General features: G+C 40.9%; 1 protein-coding gene across 1 annotated transcript; it reads right to left on the bottom strand.

Moving 5' to 3' along the window:
• Positions 1–131: 131 nt before the first annotated feature.
• rnps1 (RNA binding protein S1, serine-rich domain) lies at positions 132–18,079 on the bottom strand. Its single transcript, XM_043711500.2, has 7 exons — positions 18,060–18,079; positions 9,944–10,099; positions 8,328–8,507; positions 3,454–3,556; positions 2,061–2,214; positions 1,093–1,234; positions 132–929 (listed from the first exon to the last, which is right to left on the bottom strand). Exons 1-7 carry the CDS (start codon positions 18,062–18,064, stop codon positions 824–826), a joined length of 846 nt encoding a protein of 281 aa, XP_043567435.1. The 5' UTR covers positions 18,065–18,079; the 3' UTR covers positions 132–823.
• Positions 18,080–22,886: the final 4,807 nt, after the last annotated feature.

A 22,886-nucleotide genomic window follows, 5' to 3' on the forward strand; every position in this document is an offset into this window, starting at 1 on the left:
GCAATGGAAAAGTTAATCCAGATACTAAGAGGCTTAGTGCGCCTTGAGTTTCATTTCAATCATGTCATCAGTGTTTGACATGCTGGACTGTTTGCAGGCTTATGTTTGTCAAATAAATTCCTCACTGACCATCAGATAATGATCCTGGTTTATTGAAGTATAGAACTTATACAGAAAAATGGTATAAATACAGCAAAGGATCCAACCAAAAAAAAAATACAAAAATCCAAAACAATTGGACAGAGTCACTCTTGATACTCAACTCCTGCAGAACGTCCCCATGTGTGAATTAAAACTCATATCTGAATCCAAACATTATTTCTCTGTTCATTTTCTACTTGGATTGTGTGAATGAAGCAAAACTTAACCAGTCCCATGTTGGAGCAAATCATGAGTAGCACCTCCTTCATCTCAACAACACTGCATTTGTTTGGAGGTCAATCTGACAGGGAATCTGCTCTACCATCAACAATAGCAACCAAGACCCCAGGTGCTGTCTTGATGACCATTATAATTTGATGACTGGATAGTGTTCCGTATTTGCCTTCATTTAATACATGGACATTCTCACAGTCCTGGGTTGTACCTTTCCATCCCCATCCTATCCCAAACAGAGCACATATTATGTGCAAACATTTAAAATACAGAATTTCTCCCTACGCCCTCCCACCCACCCACCCACCCACTTAATTACAGAACTGAAGTAAAACACAACCTGAACAGAGTTAAGAGATGGGGAAAATTCACTAAATTGCCAAAGTACGTTTGAGCCTCCATTTCAAGATTTATCTTATGAACAGAAGCCCCAGAAAATTTACAGTCTTTATCGGGAGGAGTTGGAGCTGGATCTGCTACGGTGACGCCGGCGTCCTGGTGATCGTGACCGAGACCGTCTGCGGACTGGTGACCGTCTGCGAGGCGAGCGGGACCTGTGTCACAAGACAAGCATTAAGTCAGCTCTGTGTCTCCATGTGGCAATGCATCCCCAGGCCAAAAAAATTATGCACCATTCTAAAGCTTGACATCAATGGGCCACATGTTTAAAAATTAAACAGCCACACACACCAGAGAAAACCTAATCCTATAACTAACCTTCTCCTCATTCGTGGGGGAGTTCTACGCCACATGGGAGGAGGTGGTGGCATTCTACGTGGAGGCGTCATTCGTCGAGGCAATGGTCTGGGCCGAGGAGCCAACACGGCAGTCGCTGTTACTTCCTGACCATCGATCTGACCTACACAAAACAAACTGGGTAAAACGCAAGAAGACAAGAGTCTTCAGCAGAACCAATGCATTTTCAAAACATGCCACACATCAAAGTTCCCTCTAAGCTGCCCAGAGGTGTGCCAATGCATTGATTTCTAGTTTTGGAAGTCAATATATACTCCAACCTCAGAGGTCTGCTCAATGGAAAATAAAATTTAGACGGTGTATGCCTACAGCACCACATCAGGTGAGAAAATAAATCTACTAATCATTCACAATAAACAAGAGCAAAACAATGGCCAGGGCAGTGGCAAGAATTCCTGTTCCTATCTGAATAGTGTTGTAGGATTTTTGTATCTACCTTATCAGGCAATCAGGACTTTGGTTCCAGTACAGCATATCCCCACTTCCAACAACACAACATTGCTAGGCTGGGAAAATCAGCTCAAGATCTGGATTCAGGCTTGACCTGCCAGTTTCCCATTCACTCAGCAAAGCCTACAAACTCATGTCAAACCAAATTGTGTGAGGACAGCAAGCAAAATATGCATCTGCTCTCATCTTGAAGGCTGTGGGACGAAGAAACTGAATAATCATTCAAAAATTAAAATCCTCTATAAATACTGTCATCATAATACCACTTCCCAAGGATGTTGTCCCCATGTGCACAAGACAATTAAAAATACTCTCATTTTGCTGTACAAGAGAATTTACAGCATGAAATACAGTATAATAGTAATTAGCCATTTTACTGATGATTTTGGTCTGTCTGTATTCTGCTGAATGTTGACTGACTGTCTATCACTCATATTAAAGTCACACGATGGGAGTTTTGTCTCTAAATTAGCTGTTACCTCCATCCATATGTTTCAGAGCCTTCTCTGTATCATCTGGGTTCTCAAACTCCACATAGGCATAACCTTTGGACAAGTGAGGGTGGAAGCGGTCTAGTGGCATATCAATCAGTTTGATCTTCCCATATGTAGAGAAGATCTCCATGATGTGCTCCTGTGGCCAAAGAAAGAGCATCAGTCACAGTTTGCAGCGTTAGAGTACACAAAAGTTCTGAACAGAACGTTCATTCAGCCCACTCCAAAACACATCGGAGCTTCTTTTAATTCACAGGTGCAAAGTGGGTATCACTGGCTGACCCAGCATTTATCATAATCCCCAATTACCCTGCAGACAGCTACCCTGAGCTACCTTGGTGAACCACTGAAGTCCCTGTGGTGTAAGGACACACATGGCTGTAAGGAAAGGAGCTCCAGGATTTTGACCTAATGACAGTGACACAGTTCCAGTTTTAATGTATTAAAACATTCCAAGAATTTCAGAGAAATGATATACAATGAAGCATGACACCAAATTACATGGAAATGTTAAGGCAAATGAGCAAAAGCTTTATCAATTTTAAGAAGCATTTTAAAGGGTATAGATAGAGGTGAGGTGGTTTAAAGAGAGAATGCCAATGTTTAAAGCTAAGAAATTAAATGGAATAATTAAAATCAGAATTAGAGTGCAGATATCTTGCAGGATTGCAAATTACAGAAGTAGGGAGGGAAGATTTGAGCTATAGGTAGTGGCTGAACAGGCTAGGGCTGTTTTCCCTGGAGCGTCCTAGGCTGAGGGGTGACCTTATAGAAGTTTACAAAATCATGAGGGGCATGGATAGGATAAATAGACAAAGCCTTTTCCCTGGGGTGGGAGAGTCCAGAACTAGAGGGCATAGGATTAGGATGAGAGGGGAAAGATATAAAAGAGACCCAAAGGACAACATTTTCACGCAGAGGGTGGTAAGTGTATGGAATGAGCTGCCAGAGGATGTGGTGGAGACTAGTACAATTGCAACATTTAAAAGGAATTTGAATGGGTATATGAATAGGAAGGGTTTGGAGGGTTACAGTCTGGGTTGCTGGCAGGTTGGGATATCTGGTCGGCATGGACGGGTTGGACCGAAGGGTCTGTTTGCGTGCTATACATCTCTTGGCAAGTGTTAAAGCTTTCAGAAGTCAGTGACTAGTTAAAATCCTTCTGTTTGGGAGAAGAAGAAACTAATTCCTGAAACTGTCAATGCCAATAACAAAAACCATGCAAGCAGAAAATTTTGACAGAAAAAGCATTTCCACCCAAGTCATCCTGCAGTGTGTGGGCCAGAGCTACAGTGTCCTGGTGCCATCTGCCCAAAAACCCCAACAGTTCCATTAATCTGGGGCTGTAGCTCACCTCAAACTTAGGTAAAACCATTACCTTGGTCACATTCTTTGTCAGCCTGCCAATGTGCACTTTCGTTGGCCTGGGAGTTGGACTTCTTTTCTTTCTTTCCTTGTCATCTCGTTTTGGTGATTTAGATCTGTCAATGCAACAAACAACAGTTTATACATATGGAGTAGATCACTGCTTACTACAAACAGATTGCATTTGCACATCTCTGGGAGTGAATGATGTTGGAGAAAATGTATTCAAAGTTCAAAAAAATTATCCCACCTGCAATGAAGGGATCTTGGAGTGATCTATGCCTGGTTGCAAATTTGATTAGAATTCCCAATAATTCACCAAAGAACATTTACAACTTCAAGCTAAAAGAGTCCCAAATGGAATATTTCCTAGATGGGTCAAGCAACACAAAGCTCTGATCTATTACTATGGAATTTCACATTACTTCCATACTGCCCAATCCCAGAGCTGAAGAGGAGTCACACCAGTCTCAAAACGTTAACTATTTCTCTTTCCACAGATACTGCCAGAGCTGTTCAGCTTCCCCAGCATCCAGTATTTCAGATTTCCAGCACTACAGTATTGTTTTTACACTGAACAATCCAAAGTCTGCCTCCTCTACCACCCAAAATCTCATAAACCCCCTCCTCACCCATTTTCTAAAACCATTGTAATCACCTTTGCATCCAACTCAATGAAGCTGTGAAAGAGACAGAGCCACTAGGGTGACACAGCGCTCTATATGAAAATATATAAACACAATAACAAACTGAAGAAACCATATTTCACACTAATGCCATTTAGTTCCCTGCAAGTTGCCCAATGGACAGGCTATTCCTCAATCTATTAAGTTTGTAAAGTTGCCAGGTGATCATGAGGTCCAGGGTCAGGACTGCAATCCTGACAGCTCTCCCATGCTGACCACTAACAAAATATGGGCTACTAGAGATCACAGCAGCAACAAGCTGGTGCCTGCCCACCATTTGCAGCATCTTAAGGCAGTGACTCACTACCAGCCTTTCAAGGGCAATTAAAAATAGGGTTGCTAGCAATGCTCACATCTCATCAACAAGTAAACCAAAGGACGAAAAGACTGAAAGGCAGAAATAGATGGTAATGAGTCAAGAGAAGAAACAAAAGGTGGGTATACAGTCAGTGAAAATGAGAACAGTAAAATCATCAGCAGATGCCATCCAATGAAAATGAGTTAGTGTTTACCAGAGATGAGATATTTCTGTCATTTAGGGATTTGCAACTTGCATAGATCTCTGAAATCCACCAGTTTAAATATTTACTCTAAAATTCCTACCAAGATTTTCTTTGAAATTTCAGCATTGCAGCAAGAGTGGGAACTGCAAAGCTATGACTGGAGAAACAGCCAATGTGGGAACATCAGAGCCGTTCCTGCAATCTCAGATCCTGTCTCGCACAAACTCCATATACAATGCTCCACTTTCTCCAATGATAGGTTCACATTGCTCTCATCTTTGCTGCCTTTCGAGAGAAGAGCGTGAGATTGGAGTTGCAGTCAGGGTTGGGTTGCCATTTAGCACAGTGGTAGTATTACTCAACATGTTAAAGGGCATCCTTAATTTGAAGACAGGACTTCATCTCCGCAAAGACTGTGCAGTGGTCACTCAGATGTATCTGCTATAGGCAGATGGTAAGGATGATGTCAAGGACATTCTTCTGTCAGCTGACAGAGACTCAGTCTAGCAGCTATTTCCTTTTTGACTCAGCCAATCCAATCAGTAATGTTGGTACTGAGTCACCTTTAGTGACAGGCAATGCAGTCTCTCACGCAGAGTATATTCTGTGTCCCGCCACTGACAATGCTTCCTCCAAGTATTAAACATGGAGGAGAACTAACCTTGTTTGGTTTCTTTTGGTTAGGAAGTTGTGTGGTGATCAGCAGGTTTCCTTAGCCACATTTCACCTAATGCTATGAGAGTTGACGGAATCCAGCAATTATTCCCACCTGTATGCCACTTGGTACAGAAGGTGTTTTCCACTATCAGGACATGCCAAGTGACAATGGCACTGTCTGCAACATTGCCTGTAAGGTATGATTCCATGAGAATGACTATGTCAGGCTGTTGATAGTCTAATCTGTGATACACTTCCTCCAAATCTGGTTAGTAGAGAGAACTTAATAGTGTAAAAAGGGTAGGCCCTCCTTTGTTATTTCTAGTGCCTGGGTCAATGCCAGTGATCCGTCCAGTTTCGCTCTTTCATAAGAAAGCATTTGTAGGAGTGACCACTGTATAGTCTTTGCGGAGATGAAGTCCTACCTTCAAATTAAGGATGCCCTCTATCATGTTGAGTAATACTCCCAGAGTGCTAAATGGCCCAGTTTTTCAAACAGGAATCGCTGGTAACAGATTTTGTAACAGTTACAAAAATGTAAACTAGAAGCAGAAGTTGACCATTTTACCATTTAATTAGATCATGGCTAATTTGTTTGTTTCCTGAACAAGGGCTTATGCCCGAAACGTCGATTCTCCTGCTCCTTGGATGCTGCCTGACCTGCTGCGCTTTTCCATCAATACATTTTTTCAGCTAATTTGTTTGTGTTTCAAATTACTTATTCCTATCTACACTGGATAACCTTTGATCCCCTTGCCTCATGAAAATCTACCACCAGGTCAAAAACATTCAACAACTCTGCCACAACCGCCTTGAGAGATTCCAAAGTTGCACACCAACAGAGAAAATATGTTTTATATTTGTTATAAGACAACACCTAACTTTAATGCAGTTTTAGACTTAACCACCAAAGGAAACATGCTTTCTGCATCCACTTTGACAAGTCCATTCAGGATTTTATGTACTTCATTCAACCCTCCCGATGGGAGACTGGTAAGCAAGGTTAGGTCTCATGGAATACAGGGAGAACTAGCCATTTGGATACAGAACTGGCTCCAAGTTAGAAGACAGAGATGGTGGTGGAGGGTTGTTTTTCAGACTGGAGGCCTGTGACCAGTGGAGTGCCACAAGGATTGGTGCTGGGTCCTCTACTTTTCATCATTTATATAAATGATTTAGATGTGAGCATAAGAGGTTTAGTTAGTAAGTTTGCTAATGACACCAAAATTGGAGGTGTAGTGGACAGCGAAGGTTACCTGAGATTACAATGAGATCTTGATCAGATGGGCCAATGGGCTGAGGAGTTACAGGTGGAGTTTAATTTAGATAAATGTGAGATGCTGCATTTTGGGAAAGCAAATCTTAGCAGGACTTATACACCTAATGATAAGGTTCTCGCGAGTGATGCTGAACAAAGAGACTTTGGAGTGCAGGTGCACAGCTCCTTGAAAGTGGAGTCACAGGTAGATAGGATGGTGAAGGCGGCGTTTGGTATGCTTTCCTTTATTGGTCAGAGTATTGAGTACAGGAGTTGGGAGGTCACGTGGCGGCTGTAAAGGACATTAGTTAGGCCACTGTTGGAATATTGTGTTCAATTCTGGTCTCCTTTCTATCGGAAAGATGTTGTAAAACTTGAAAGGGTTCAGCAAAGATGTTGCCAGGGTTGGAGGATTTGAGCTATAGGGAGGAAGTGAATAGGCAAGGGCTGTTTTCCCTGGAGCGACAGAGGTTGAGATAGATGTTTATAAAATCATGAGGGGTATGGATAGGATGAATAGACAAAGTCTTTTCCCTGGGGTGGGGGAATCCAGAACTAGAGGGCATTGGTTTAGGGTGAGAGGGGAAAGATGTAAAAGAGACCTAAGGGGCAATGTTTTCACTCAGAGGGTGGTACATGTATGGAATGAGCTGCCAGAGGAAGTGGTTGAGGCTAGTACAATGGGAACATTTAAAAGGGTTTGGAGGGAGATGGACCAGGTGCTGGCAGGTGGGACTAGATTGGGTTGGGATATCTGGTCAGCATGGATGGGTTGGACTGAAGGGTTTGTTTCTGTGCTGTACATCCCTATGACTTGTTCTTCTAAATTCCAACGAAAACTAACCTAGCCTGTCCAATTTATCTTCACAAGACAACTTCTCATTCCAGGTGTCAATCTAGTAAACCATTTCAGAATCTCCTTCAAAGCACTTACATACACTTTGGCAATTGCTGTGTTTCTTTACAGCAATCAGTATTACAGCTTTGTCTTTTTATCATTTCAATCTCTCCCATCTTCCACCTTTATCTCAGCCCTTTTGTTTTTCTTCTTTCACCTTTGTCTTTTAGACAGCATATACTCTTCACATTTTGACACTTCTGAGGAGTTTTGAAGAGTCATACCTAAGTGAAATGTTAATTGTGTTTGTCTCTCTCCAGAGATACTGCTATTTTCAGCACTTTCTTCTTATTATAGCTATCCAGCACCATGCAGTATTTTGCTTTAAAAGTAAACCTTATTGGTGTACAGCTAGAATAACAGAGGCACACATTGCAAAATAACACCAGGGTTTTTTCTTTCATGGACATGAGTGAACCAGTAATACAAAAGTAAAATACTGCAGATGCTGGAAAAGGTGAATTCCACAAATACTCAGCTGCTCTGACAGCACATGCAGAGAAAGAGTTAATCATTTAGGGTAATAACCCTGACACCACAGATGTTTCCAGACCTGAGTATTTCAAATGTTTTCTACTTTTATTACGAGTGAACAGCTGGGATTTTATAACAAACTAACAAGCTACACAGTCACTTATTAAAACCAGCTTTTTACTGGTAGATCTTTTTGAAAAACTGAACTTAAGTTCTCAAACAGGAGTGAGATTTGAACTGACAATCACTGCCTTATTGATTCAGAAGTTTAGTTCCTGCCTAACCAAGGGACAGGTTGAAACGCAAAATCTAATCAAAATTGCTTCTCTGAGTCAAAAGATAATTATTGATAAAAGAGTTTCACTGAATTGTTTGCAACAGTTTATTTGCAAGTGTTTTTACTGAACTCACTTTGAACGAGTGCGCCTCCTGTTGGTATGCCTGCGTCGGGACGGACTTGGAGATCCAGAGGAAGTACTAGAACTGGAGCTACGAGAACTGCTAGAACTTCCAGAGCGACTAGAGGCTGAGGATGAGCTCGATCCACTGCTGGAGGCAGAGGTAGAACTGGATCCCGAACTGGAGCTGGAGCTAGAAATGTGAGAGAGTTACCAAGGGAGAAAAAGAGAGATGTATCAACAGACAGCAGACAAGGTTAGGATTCAAGCTAATCTATGTCCTTGACAATACCACAAAAGGGGTATTACTTTTGCAGATGCAGAGCTCAACTTTCAGATCCTAGCCACATGCACTGTCCTCTACTCAATGCTCCAAGCATACATTTAAAAGCAAGACTTAAATAGTGACTTCACTCTGCTGCATACTAGAAAACAAAGAACATCACTGAAGCAATCTTGGTACAATTTTATTGTCAATGACAGCATTCCTGCTTCAACACATTACGTGGGTGAAGCTCCGAAGAACTCCAGCTCCAAAGGTTTATCAGACTGTGTACTACATTAGCTGACTTCAGCTGAAAAAGGATGGAATAGAATTCTTACATGTTTCCCCCCTTAAGGCAGTGGTGCTAACCCAAACAATAATTCCTCAAAAACTGCCTTGGCTGTGTTCCACAATAAGAATTGGGCTAAAGCTATAATAGATTTGGACTGACTTTTATTTTTGTTAGCACTTTCATCTGACCAGTGTGAAAAAAGGAATTTATACTTAAATCACACCAAAAATCCAAAGCTCTGCATACAATGAACTTCCTACTAGTAGTCACTGTTGTTTGGTAGGTAATGTCATTCCATACAAATTGAGGGCATTACAAAATAATTATTTTTTTCTTAATACAAACTGAAAAAGTGAGAGATAATTCATTTGGGGTGGGCTAACAAGGCAGGGTATTAAGGATAACATTAAAAGTTGTAAGAATTAACAAATCATAGCAACAATTATCACCAAATTTCCTTGCTAAAGTCCCTGGTTTCATCAAAGGAAGACTGCTTAATTATCAAAGAACTTACACTATGCCTGCACAAAGACCAGACTATTTAGTAGTCATCAGAAGCACTAATTTGCAAAGAAATTTACAGACGGTCACTGTATTTACCAAGATCTTGTATTCTAGTTACATATTTTCTGCTAGGAATGAACTTCAGCACAACAGTAATTTTTGCCAGTCAGATGCATTTATCACAATTTTCATATTTGTGGCCCACCTAGGCAGTCCATGAGCAGAGCCCTTCAACAATGCAGCACCCAATTACCACAAGTCTGGAGCATCTGCGTAGATTATTCACTCAAGTCATTGAGCATGCACTGAATTCTCAGCTCCCACACCGAACATGCTAGAACAACCAGTTCTCAGTACTGTTAATTAACATTATTTTCTGCAAGAGACCATTTAGCCACTAAAAGATTTTTTTCATTAAAAACCCAGAATTTAGCATTTTGGTGGACATGCACCTTGATGCTATTTCCCACACTGCCATAAGAAAAGGAATTCATCACATAGGTTCCAAATTGGTACGGGTGGCTTATGTGATGTGAATAGCTGCCCAGCCCATTTACTCTCGCGGTACCTAGTGCTGCTGCTCCCAGTTGAGGCACTTCTCCTTTTGCGGGTCTTATCACGACCTCGTTCTTTCTCACTTGACTCCTTGATACTAGATTTTTCCTTGGTCCTGTCTTTGGATTTTTCTTGAGTGTGTTCTTTACGCTTGGTCGGCGACGGAGCCCTGTTGGAAAGGTATTATCAAAAGTTACTGAGTAAAAGAAAGTAAGGAACCGCTAACAACTAAGCCCAAGCAAATGGTGTCTGTGGTAGAAAGCAACCCATAAGCCTGCATGGAGAGGGGCAAAGGACCTTATATGATCTGAAATTAGACCAGGCTGGATAAAAACAACAACAACAACAACTTCAGAATCAAAGAGGAATTAACATTTCAGGCAAGCTTTTTAGTTGCTGACTGACCTATGAATGTCGAGCATTTTTGATCTTTGCAATACAAAGGAATAAAAAGTACACTCAGACATTCAACTTTGTTCTTAATTTGACTGTAGTTGGTCTGTACCTCAACGCTATTTATGTACTATAATAATAATCAGGAAGTTGGAATAACATATGTCAACAAAGTATCAAATGACTCAGAGCCCAACAACGCAGCATTCAACAATTGCATATACTGAGAGCTCACAAGGTGCCCCACAGGTCTCAGAAATCTGGTACAAATACAATCAGACATAACCACATAACAAACCAAGTGTTACCAACACGGATTTCAGGTTGTGCTTCATTCTGTTTGCACAACTACCACCTGCAGAGTCAGGATAACAATTCTGATATGCTCTGCAGGTACACTGCAGGCCCAAGTACTGGCCAAAGACACATGTTTCAGAACTTCTCTCAAAGAATGGAATAATTAAGAAGGATTAATAATAGGATCTGCTGCCCATTTATTTTTATTCGGCCAGATATATCAAACCTGATTTGGTTACACAGCAACAGTGGTTTCTTCAACTATATAAAAAAACTGCAGATGCTAGAAGTTTCAAACAAAAAGAAAGTGCTGGAAAAACTTAGGTTACATTAATGGTGTTTTCCCTTTCTGCACAGATGTGCTATTTCCAGTACTTTGATTTTAATTGGCTCCTGTAAACTTGGCCCAAGCTGATTTTCACCATCCCTGTAAATCTGAGATTGTATTGCATATACAGCAATACACCTTACTGTATTGAAAAATTCCTCACATCACCAATCTTGTATCTTTTCTTGTGCTCTATGTATTTGAAAATCCCAAACCAATTTCACCATTTGCATCCTAGTAGCTCTCCTGTGAACGACAATGAGTGCACCTCTAAAGCATTGTTCACATTTCCTTTAATCTGTAAGATTTGTGCCAGATGAAATGAGATTTTTATGGTGTTGCACAATATCACCAGTGCACAATTAACATCAGACAATAGTGGGAACAAAACCAGGAGACATCCTCAATGAAGCAGAAAATGCTTTAAAATTGACAACAAATAAAAGTACAAAAAGCTTGTCTGGCCTTGAGGCCATGCTTCACTACTCAGTAAGGTTATATCTAAGTTCTACAGTCAACTTTACTGCTCTAGAACCATACTGTATTTACATCTCATTTTTTGGCAGCTTACTGGCAGATTATCTATTTAACAAAGAGATATCAAGTGATTCATTGCCATCATTTCATCAATAAACAGAATGCTCACCTTAACGTAAATATTTGCAATGATAAAACTAATTCAGAATCCATAGTGAGTTCTTCTCAAAAAAACCAAAATACTGCGGATGCTGTGAATCAGAAACAAAATCAAAAACTAATGGAAAAACTCATCAGGTCTGGCAGCATCTGTGGAGAGAAAGTAGATTAATGTTTTGAGTCCAGTGATCCTTCAGAACTAGCAGACCTGTTGAGTTTTTCCAACAATTTGATTCTGATCAAGTTATGGAGTAACAGAGATGTACAGCACAGAAGCAGACTCTTTGGTCCAACTCGTCCATGCCGACCAGATATCCTAAATTAATCTAGTCCCATTTGCCAGCACTTGGCCCCTATCCCTCTAAACCCTTCTTATTCATAAACCCATCCAGATGTCTTTTAAATGTTGTAATCATATCAGCCTCCACCAAGCCCTCTAGCAGCACATTCCATACATGCATCACTCTCTGCATGAAAACGTTGCACCTTGGGTCCCCTTTAAATCTTTCCCATCTCACCTTAAACCTATGCCCTCTAGTTCTGGACTTCCCCACCCTAAAAAGAAAGACCCTGGCTATTTACCCTATTAATGCCCCTCATGACTTTATAAACCTCTATCAGGTCACCCCTCAGTCTCCAGGGAAAACAGCACAAGCCTATTCAGCCTCTCCCTATAGCTCAAACCCTGGTAACATCCTTGTAAATCTTTTCTGAACTCCTAAGTTTCACAATATCCACCTGAAAGGAGAGAGACTAGAATTGCATGCAGTATTCCAAAAGTGGCCTAACCAATAGCCTGAACAGCCACAACGTGACCTCCCAACTCCTATACTCAATGCCACCGACCAATAAACAAAAGCATATCAAACCCCACCTTCACTATCCTATCTACCTGCGACTCCACTTTCAAAGAACTATGAACCAAGGTCTCTTTGTTCAGTAACACTCCCCAGAATCTTACCATTAACTGTATACATCCTGCCCCAATTTGCCTTTCCAAAATGCAGCACCTCACGTTATTCTAAATTAAACTTCATCTGCCACTCCTCGGCCCACTGGCCCATCTGATCAAGATCCCAGTGTACTCTAAAGTAACCTTCTTCACTTTGCACTACACCTCCAATTTTGATGTCAATTGCAAACTTCCTAACTATACCTCCTATGTTCACATCCAAATCATTTTATATAAATTGACGAAAAGCAGTGGACCTAGCACCAATCCTTGTGGCACTCCACTGGTCACAAGCCTCCAATCTGAAAGTCAACCCTCTACCATCACCCTCTGTCTTCTACCTTTGAGCCAGTTCTGTATCCAAATGGCTAGTTCTCCTTGTATTCTATGTGATCTAACATTGCCAACCAGTTTACCATGACGAACATTTTCGAAAGCCTTACTGAAGTCCATATTGATCAGGTCCACCACTCTGTCCTGATCAATCTTTGTTACCTTATCAAAAATCTCAATCAAGTTTTTCAGACATGATCTCCCACGCACAAACCATGCTGACTATCCATAATCAGTCCTTGCCTTTTGAAATACATGTAAATCCTGGCCCTCAGGAATCCCTCTAACAACATGCCCACCATGGATGTCTGGCTCACCAGTCTATAGGTCCCTGGCTTTTCCTTACCACCTTTCTTAAACATGGGCACCAGGTTAGCAATTCTCCAGTCTTCAGGCACCTCACCTGTGACTATTGATGATACAAATATCTCAACAGGGGCCCAACAATCACTTCCCTAGCTTCACAAAATGTTGTAGAGTACATCTGATCAGGTCCGCAGGATTTATCAACCTTTAAGCATTTTAATACATCCAGCACTACTTCCTCTGTAATATGGACATTTTTCAAGATGTCACCATCTATTTCCCCACATTCTATAACTTCCATGTCCTTCTTCACAGTAAGCACTGAGGCAGAATACTTGTTTAGTACCGCCCCCACCTCCTGACGTTCCACACATACGCTGCCTTGCTGATCTTTGAGTTCTTGTAGTTTCTGACCTATCAGCTGCCAAGGCTCTCCCAGTATGGAGTGAATGTGTCCTGTTCCATCATTCACATGGTACAGTCCATCATAATCTGTTCCTGTTGTTACTGCAAAACCACCCAATTGATAACCATTGTGTATTTCACAAAATTGAAATGACGAGAAGGGTTAAGAGAGTGGATACAGGCTAATCAGAGTTTTACACATGCTTCCATTCCATACTGTAAGTAATCTAATCACCTAATCAGTGCAATGTCTGATAAGTGAACAAATTTCTTTCAAGTTCCAATATGACTGTGCTCTTAGGCTCTAGATAATAGTACAATTGCACTGTTACTTCAACAATTTCTAAAAATTGTTCCTTTTTTGAGTGCATTACTGACAAGGCTAACATTTACTATCCATCCCTAATTGTTCTTGAGAAAGGGGTGGTAGAGAGCTGTCAGCCTTTTACCGACTCCAGTAAAGGAAAAAGTAACATAACTCCAAGCGAGGATGATGTTCATTTTGGGGGGAAAATTGCAGATAATGGTGTTCCCAAGTATCAGATGTCCCTGGTTTGGAAGATACTGTCAAACAAGTCTCAGTAAATTGTTAGTGTGCATCTTGTAGGTGAGAATGAGGTCAGTAGCAACAACAGTCCACGTAGTCTGACCCGAGCAGATTATCTCAAGTGGCGATACAATGAAAAATTAGGAAACTAATATCCTAAGTGGGAACGCTGCATTTTCAATAAAGAACGTTGCAACAACTTGCATTTATGTAGGACTTTTAAAATTATAAAACCCAAGGCATTTCACTGGGACTACATCAAACAATTGTGACACCAAGACACGTACAGGCCTTTCTCTTATAATGCACATTTCGTCAACGTGAATTCATCTTAACATGATTGATGAATTGGGGAAAATGTTTCTACAGCGTGAACTTTTAAAAGTATGTTGGCTATAAAGCAATCACAGCACCAACACTAAGCACTGTTTCTAAAGCGGGATTTTTCTACTGAACGGAGTTGCACAAGAACACAACCATTGTGTTATAGAGGAACTGACTTTATTAATATATTAAAGGTGGACACGAAAAGATTTCATGCACTATTTTGAAGAACGTCGGAGGAGTTGAACTTGGTGTCCAATCCAGTGTTTATCCCCCAATCAGTATCAGCAGAATAGATGATCGACCCTTTATCATTGTTATATGTAACAGCATGATGTGTGTAAATTGGTTGTTTTCTACAACAGCAAATACACTTCAAAAATGGAACTCCACAGCCTGCATATGCAACATGCTAAAATTATGGAAGGTGGTTTTAAATTAAATTCAATACCATAAATCCACTAATGTCAATAACTCTCACATTCTCAAAAGTATTTGAGCAAATACTATACTAAAGCATGTTTAGGCAGTCAAATCATCCACACCTAATCATCCATAGAGTTCCTAATCATCCATAGAATTCCCACTGTGGAAACAGGCCATTCAGCCCAACAGGTCCACACCAACTCTCCAAAGAGCATCCGACTCATTCTCACTCCCTATCCTATCCTATCCCTACAACTCCGCGGCTCCCGTGGCAAATCCACTTGACCTACACATCCTCAAACACTATTGGCAATTTAGCATGGCCAATCCACCTAACCTGCACATCTTTGGAGTGCAGGGGGAAATCAGAGCACCCAGAGGAAATCCACGCAGAAATGGGGAGAATGCACAAACTCTATACAGACAGTCGCCCAAGGCTGGAACTGAACCTGGATCTCTGGCACTGTGATACAGCAGTGCTAACCAATGAGCCACTGTGCTGCCATAGATTTGTAGGATCATTACAACACAGAAGAAAACCATTCAGCTCACTGTAGGAGCACTCAGCCTCTAGTTTTGTATTGTTTTATCTTCAGATAATTAACTGGTTATTTTTAAAAGCCATAACTACACCTGCCTTTATCACATTCTTACGCAGAGCATTCCAGATCCTAACCAGCCTCTGCATAAAAATGTTTTTCATGCTGCCTCGCTTTTCATCTTTAATCATTGGCTTGATTCTCTCACACACTACCAATGAAAAAGTTTCTACCTGCTCTGTCTACTTGTTCCCTTCCTGATTTTGAACATTACTACTGAATCGGTTCTCAACTTACTCTTTGGAGAACAGCCCCAATCTATCCACATAACTGAAGGTCCTCAGTGGAACTACTTTCATGGACCTTTCAATACTGTCTTTAATGGCTTCACATGCTTCCGAAAATGTGGTGCCCAGAATACACAATATTCAAGTTGAGTGCAAACCAGAGTTTTTAACAGTTCATCAAAACATCCCTTACGTACTCTATGACTCCATATAGTGCAGGATCCTGTATGGTTTTTTTAAACTACTTTTTCAACCTGCTCTGCCATTCTCAACTTATACATATACACCCGCAGTTTTGATTCTGCTTTCTCTTTTAAGTATACTCTTTTATTTTCTGTGGCCCATCCTTATTCTTCTTACTAAAACATATCACTTTCCACTTGCTGCCAATAAATTTCATTTGTTATAAGTCTGCTCATTCCAATGTCCAATTTTGTGGTAACCATATATTTTGAAATTATGCCCTGTACATCCAAGTATATTTGTTATTAACACAGCCAAGAAAAACAACTGCCCTAACATCGACTCTCCTAGAGAACCCACTATATAAGCTCCAATTTCAAGATTTCATCGAACTAAACCAGTTTTGTATCCAAGCTGCTGCTATTAATTATACTCCGTGGCCTTCAACTCTGCTGGCAAGTCTATTTTGTAACACTTTACCAAATATATGAAAGTCCATGCATGCCATAGCAAATGCATTATTCTCATTAACTATCCGCCACCTGATCAAATCAATTTAAACAGGATATGCCTTCAATAAATCCCTGCTGGCTTTAATTAATTAATTCACTTTTCCAAGTGATTCATAATTTTGTCCAAGATTATCATTTTTAAAATGCTTTCCCAATACGGAGGTCAAAATGACTGGCTTGGAATTGCTGGGTTTATCCTGACATGATTTTTTTTAAATAAAGGTGCAAACACTGGCAACTCTCATTCCCTGCCATCACCTAAGAAAGTGGTTTGGAAGATTATGGCTTGTGCTTCTACAAGTTTTGGCCTGACTTCCCACAGTATCCTCAGGTGCATCTCCTCCAGTCTTGGCAACTTAGCCAGTTTTGTCAATTTCTGGGCCACAAATCATCTCATGTGCTCCCAAATAGAAACATAAAAACATACAAAATAGAAGGCTCCCATTCAGCCATCGAGCCTGCTTTGCCATTCATTATGACAGCATGACTGACAACTTTTGCCTACTAAGAAATCTTCCTTAGTAATGACCAGCGCAAATTATAGCATCTCAGTCTGGATGCATAAATCCTTCTTTTTGGTCTCAAAATGGGAATACTCTTGTTTATCATCCTTTCACTATTCATATACTTTTGGATTGTCTTTAATGATAGCTGCCAGTCTCTTCCCATTCTTTGTTTCCTTTTTAATTTCCCTCTCTGACCTTTCCCGTCAGCTTGAATTATCAACATGATATTTGTCTCACACATCCTTCTACTATTTCAATTTCATGTCTTCATCAATTGTCAGGCTTTAATATGCCAAAACACTTCTTGGCTGGCCTTCAAATTTATTCTTCACAAACTTGCCATCCAAAACTATGCTGCCCATTCCTTTACTGTGCTCAATAAAATACAGTGGCTCCCTGTCAACATCTTAAATTTTTTAACTTTTTATTTTCTGGGGAAGTCGATGGCCTATTTGCATTATCGCTAGACTGTTAATCCAAAGACCGGGTTCAAATCCCTCCATTGTGGAGTCTATTGATAATTATGAATCCATTTTTGGTTGTCAGAAAAACCCATCTGGTTCACTAACATCCTTTAGGGAAGGAAACAGTCAGCCTTTACCTCACGTGGCCTACATGTGATTTGACGTTTAACAGCTCTCTGGGCAATTAGGGATGGGCAATAAATGCTGGCCTAACCAGTAACACAGTCATCCCATGAATTAATAAAAAAAACCTTTTGGTTTTCAAATCCCTCCAGGTCATCATCCCTTCTATCTTTTTAACCTCTCTAAACAAGATTTTGATAATTTGACCTAATATTTCCTTCTGTAACTATGTCATGTTTTGTTTTATAATACTCCTTTGAAGCACTTTCAGACTTTGTTACGTTAAAAGACACTTTCTCAAGTTGTCATTCTCTATCTATCTCATTGTTTAGTAAGGTAATTTGCTTATCCTAAAATCCCATTAGGGGATGTACTTCCAACTGTACCTCAAGTACATCCTCTTGACTGGCAGTCCAGAGTTTAATTACAGTACTGAATGCAGAACTCGTCCTCCTCGTTAAGTTTTTCTTATTTTTGGTTTGTTCTTTGTCCTTTTCCATCGTTAATCTAAAATTTATGACGCTATATTCACTGACGCCTTATATAATTCCCTACTGACAGGACCCACCTCATTTCTTATTTCACCACATTCAAGAAGAGGTATTGGGAATGTTCAGGGGTGTGTGGAAGCTGCCCCAGTGACCACTCAGTAAGAGGGGAAGACTCCAGCATGGCAAGTGGGCTACTTAGCGGGGATTCCCGGGGTCAGGTGTCAACCACAGGCCCAGACACTGCGCCCCAAGGATACAGCAGAGTTTCCCGGTCAATGAAATTCGTTCAACTAGGCCTCAGGCTCCGTTCTACACCGAGATTCCATTCTGTACAAAGGACTATTCATCCTTCTAAAATCGTCACAGTGCAGTGAACGCGGCCCATCCCGAAAGCGGCGAGCCCATTCTCGCTGCAGTCAGGCGCCCCTTGGCCCCGATGGACACGGATTCTCGTCCACTCACATTCCGCTCTCGGTCCGCTCTCGCTTGGCGCTCCCAAGGCCGCAAACCGTCCCGCTCAGTCCGCGCCACCCATCGCACGCTGCGTCATGACGCAATCACCCACAATACTGATAAGCACCACTTGAGGGAGTGAGAGAGCCTGTTGCACTATCGGGAGGGCCTGGGTTAGGCTATGTGGTGAATCTGGAGGTCTTGGATGTTGGATAGGAATTTCCTGATCCTTCTTCAAGAATTTTATGCAATCCACCCAAGAGGGTAAAGCAAGGCTCTCAATTCAAATAAAAACCTAAAGAACTGCAGATGCTATAAGTCAGAAACAAAAACAAATTGCTGCAAAAGCTCAGCAACTGTGGAGAAAAATTGGAGTTAATGTTTCGGGTTGAGTGACCCTTCCTCAGGGGCAACTGAAATGTTAACTGCGTTTCTCTCCGCATTTACTGCCAGACCTATTGAACTTTTCCAGTAATTTTTGTTTTCGAGTCTCAGTTTAAACTTCCATCCAAAAATATAGCACCACGTTTAGAACTGCACGGAGTGCGAAGTCTAAATTACATGCTCGAGACGTTGGGCTTGAACCCACCCTTATTAGGGATAGTATTAAAGAAGAGGCTTATATTGTCATGAAAAAATGCAAGTAAGCCTCTGAATTGGGGGAGTTTTGGAAACCAGCAAAGAATGATCCAAAAAGTACAAGATGTTCTGCTATAACGTGCATTTTGTCAACCTGAATTTGCTGCAACATGATTGAAGAATTGTGAATGTTGTTCCTAAAGCGCAAACTTTTACAGCATGATTTGGCTGTAACACGATTATATCGCCAACTCTTTCTAAAGCGCAATTTTTCTAGAGTGCAGCGTTGCACAAAAACGCAACATTGCATTAAAGACAAAATGACTGTAATGAGAAAAGGTATAGTTTGTAACAGTCTCAATGAGGCAGATTCATCCTCAATGAGGAAAAACAGATTGAACAAGTATTTCGTCTGACTTCCAGCAGTAGACTCAAATTGTATCTCAAAGATAGAGATTAACCAAGGAATTAATAAGAGTGAGACATTTTGAATAATTCATGTTTGCAGCAGAAATTAATAGAGAAATTTAAGGGACTAAAACTTGACGAATCCCCAGAACCAGAAGGCCTACATTTGTAGGATTCTGAGGTAGCTGCAGAGACAACAGATGCCCTAGTTTTGCTTTTTTCAATCCTGTAGGTTCCATACAGTCTCAGTGGTTTGCAAATTAGTAAATGTAACACTGCTATTCAAAAAAAGATGAAGAAGGAAAACAAGACCTACGTGCGAGTTAGGCGAAAGTGAGGACTGCAGATGCTGGAGATTACAGTCAAGATTAGAGTGGTGCTGGAAATGCACAGCATATCAGGCAGCATCTGAGGAGCAGGAAAATTGACGTTTCGGGCAGGAGCCCTTCATCAGGAAATTTCCCGCCGAAGGACTCCTGCCCGAAATGTCGATTTCACAGGCTAGTTAGCCTAACAACAGTTGTCACAAAAATGGTGAATTAATTATTGAGGATATCTTAACAATGCATTTGTCAAAAGCAACAGCATGAGCAGTTGGAGTCAACAGGGCTTTATAAAAGGGAAAATCACATTTGACAAGTTTATTGGTGTTTTGGAAGATGTAACTAGTAGGGTAATAAAGAGAAGCTATCGATGTATGTACAGGCAGTAACTAGAGGGGTGCTGCAGGGATCAGTGCTGAGACCCCAGCTATTCACAATAGATATTAATGATTTGGATGAGGGAACAAAATATACCATTTCAAAGTTGGCAGATGATACCCCCAAGTTAGGTGGGAGGGTGAACAGTGACAAGGATGCAGAGGTCCTTCAGGCATGATCTTGGACAGGTTGGGTGAGAGGGCAAATCAATGGCAAATGCATTGGATAATAGTGAGGTTAGGCAGCATCCAAGGAACAGGAAAATCGACGTTTCAGGCATAAGCCCTTCTTCAGGAATGACTTTCTTCATTCCTGAAGAAGGGCTTATGCCCAAAACGTCGATTCTCCTGTTCCTTGGATGCTGCCTGACCTGCTGCGCTTTTCCAGCAACACATTTTCAGCTCTGATCTCCAGCATCTGCAGTCCTCACTTTCTCCTAATAGTGAGGTTATTCAGGATGTAGGTTTGCTCACTGAGCTGGAAGGTTCATTTTCAGATGTTTCGTCACCACACCAGGTAACATCTTCAGTGAGCCTCTGGATGAAGCCAGTTATTCAAAGACGAAGTGAGGTTATTCACTTTGGAAGCAGAAAGAAGGAGGCAGGTTAGTACCTGAATTGGAAGAGGGGAGTGTGTAGTGGAATCTGGATGTCCTTGTCAACCAGTCGCTGAAGGTAAGCATGTAGGTGCAGCAGGCAATAAAGAAGGCAAATGGTATGTTGGCCTTCATTGCAAGACATTTTGAGTGAAGGAACAGGGATGTGTTGATGCAGTTACACAGGCCCTTGGTGAGGCCACACCTAGAATACTGTGTGCAGTTGTGGTCTTCTTTTCTGAGGAAGGATGCTCTTACTCTCGAGGGAGTGCAGCCTTTTACTAGACTGATTTTGGGGGTGGCAGACTGATGTATGAGGAGAGATTGTCTAGGTTAGGGTTGTTTTTGTTGGAGTTCAGATGAATAGGGGCTGGGGGGGATATCATTTACACTTATAAAATTCTAACAGGACTAGACAGGGTAGATGCAGGGAGGGTGTTCGTGCTAGTGGGTGTGTCCAGAACCAGGGGTCACATTTTGAGGATTCAGGGTAGACTATTTAGGATGGCAATGAGGAGACATTTCTTCACCCAAAGAGTGGTGAGCCTGTGGAATTCATTACCACAACAAGAAGTAGTTGATGCCAAAACATTGAATGTATTCAAGAGGTGGCTAGATATAGCACTTGGGACGAATGGGATCAAAGGTTATGGGAAGAAAGCAGGATTTGGCTATTGAGTTGGATGATCAGCTATGATCATGATTCATGGCAGAGCAGGCTCGAAGGGCTGAATGGCCTCCCCCAACTCCTATCTTCTATGTTTCTATGTTTACTTGGATTTCAAAAATGCATTCAGTAAGGCACACCACAAAAGATTAATTTGCACACTAAGGATTAATGGAGTTGGAATGAATACATTACCCTGGATAGAAAATTGGTTAATGATCAGAAAACAAAATCAGAGATAAACAGCTGTAACTATAGGAATGTAACGAGGAACAGAGTAAGGGCACCAAATATTTACAACCTGCATTAATCATAGAAAAAAAAAGAGACTGATTGGAGTCAAGAGGATTAGAATTGTTATGTATTTGGAAGTGAGGTGAGCACTGCAGGAGTCAGAATGTATTATTTCCCCTTCCAACTCCACTTCAGTTTAGTTCCCTCCCCTATTTGTTAATGTTGCAGTGCTCCTGGTGTGTAATGCTAGTTAATTGTTCTTTTAATTTGTAATATGGATGGCTTGGTGGTGGTAAAAAATCTGTCATAAGATGTGTAGTTGATTTTCTGAACAAAAAAATCTAGAAATGGTGTTGGTGCTAAGCATGAAAGCAATACCACTTGAGTTGGTTGCAGAGGCAGAGAGACTTGAGATTACTTTGGAGAAGTTATGATTTGATTATTTTTCAGCTTAAAAATCTGTTAATTGGGAAGGATAAGTATATTTAGATAAGTAAATGCATTAAATTAATGTAAATAATGTTGCCCCTCATTTGGAAGAGTTACCCGATTCGAAATTTCCTATCTTGAATTTATGTAGCACATGCATAGGAAATATTTTGGGTTTCACAGAAGCATAAGGATAAGAGGATATTGGTGCAAAGAAATTTGTTTTAAAGCTGAGCAAGAGCTTCATCAAAGTGATGGCTTTTAAAAGACAATAGGGAGGTGGAGAGGTTTAAGGAGGAAATTCCAGAATGTAAAGGCTTTAGGCGTCAAACCACCAATAATAGAAAAAGGGATTCACAAGAAAGTTTGGAATGGGAGAGTAGGTTGTAGGGCTGTTATTGTTGGTGGTTACTTTTATACACTTTTCATTGAAATTGTTGAAAATAAATTGAATTGCTCTCATGTCATTAACCAAATAATATTTAAAAAGTGCCTCTGACATTTATTACTTGTGCCTCACTAAAATAATCATTCAAAAAAAGGAATCACTCATTAAATCTTCAAGTCCCCTTTCTTTTCCTTCCTATCCACCTACCACCAGCACCCCCCACCTCCCATCCAGCCATGCACCCATCCTAATTTAGAACAATGATACTGTTCCTTCATTGTCACTCAGTCATAATTCTGGAAATCCATCCTTATAAGCACTTGGTGTTCTTACACTGAAGGGTTGCAGTGCTTCAAGAAGGCAAGTCACTAACCACCTTCTCAAGGGCAATTTGGTATGGGTAATAAATACTGGCCTAGCCAGGGACTCGCACAACACATCTAAAAATTC

This window comes from Chiloscyllium plagiosum, unplaced genomic scaffold (genome assembly GCF_037043375.1).
Source record: "Chiloscyllium plagiosum isolate Xiang-an unplaced genomic scaffold, Cpla_swu_hap1 HiC_scaffold_20, whole genome shotgun sequence".
Classification (NCBI taxonomy): Eukaryota; Metazoa; Chordata; class Chondrichthyes; order Orectolobiformes; family Hemiscylliidae; genus Chiloscyllium; species Chiloscyllium plagiosum.

Coding starts and splice junctions, on each gene's coding strand:
- rnps1 (XM_043711500.2), bottom strand. Junction 8,508..9,943: donor ACTGGGAGCAGCAGCACTAG/GTACCGCGAGAG, acceptor TCACATTTCTAG/CTCCAGCTCCAGTTCGGGAT. Junction 2,215..3,453: donor TGACAAAGAATGTGACCAAG/GTAATGGTTTTA, acceptor CTTTGGCCACAG/GAGCACATCATGGAGATCTT.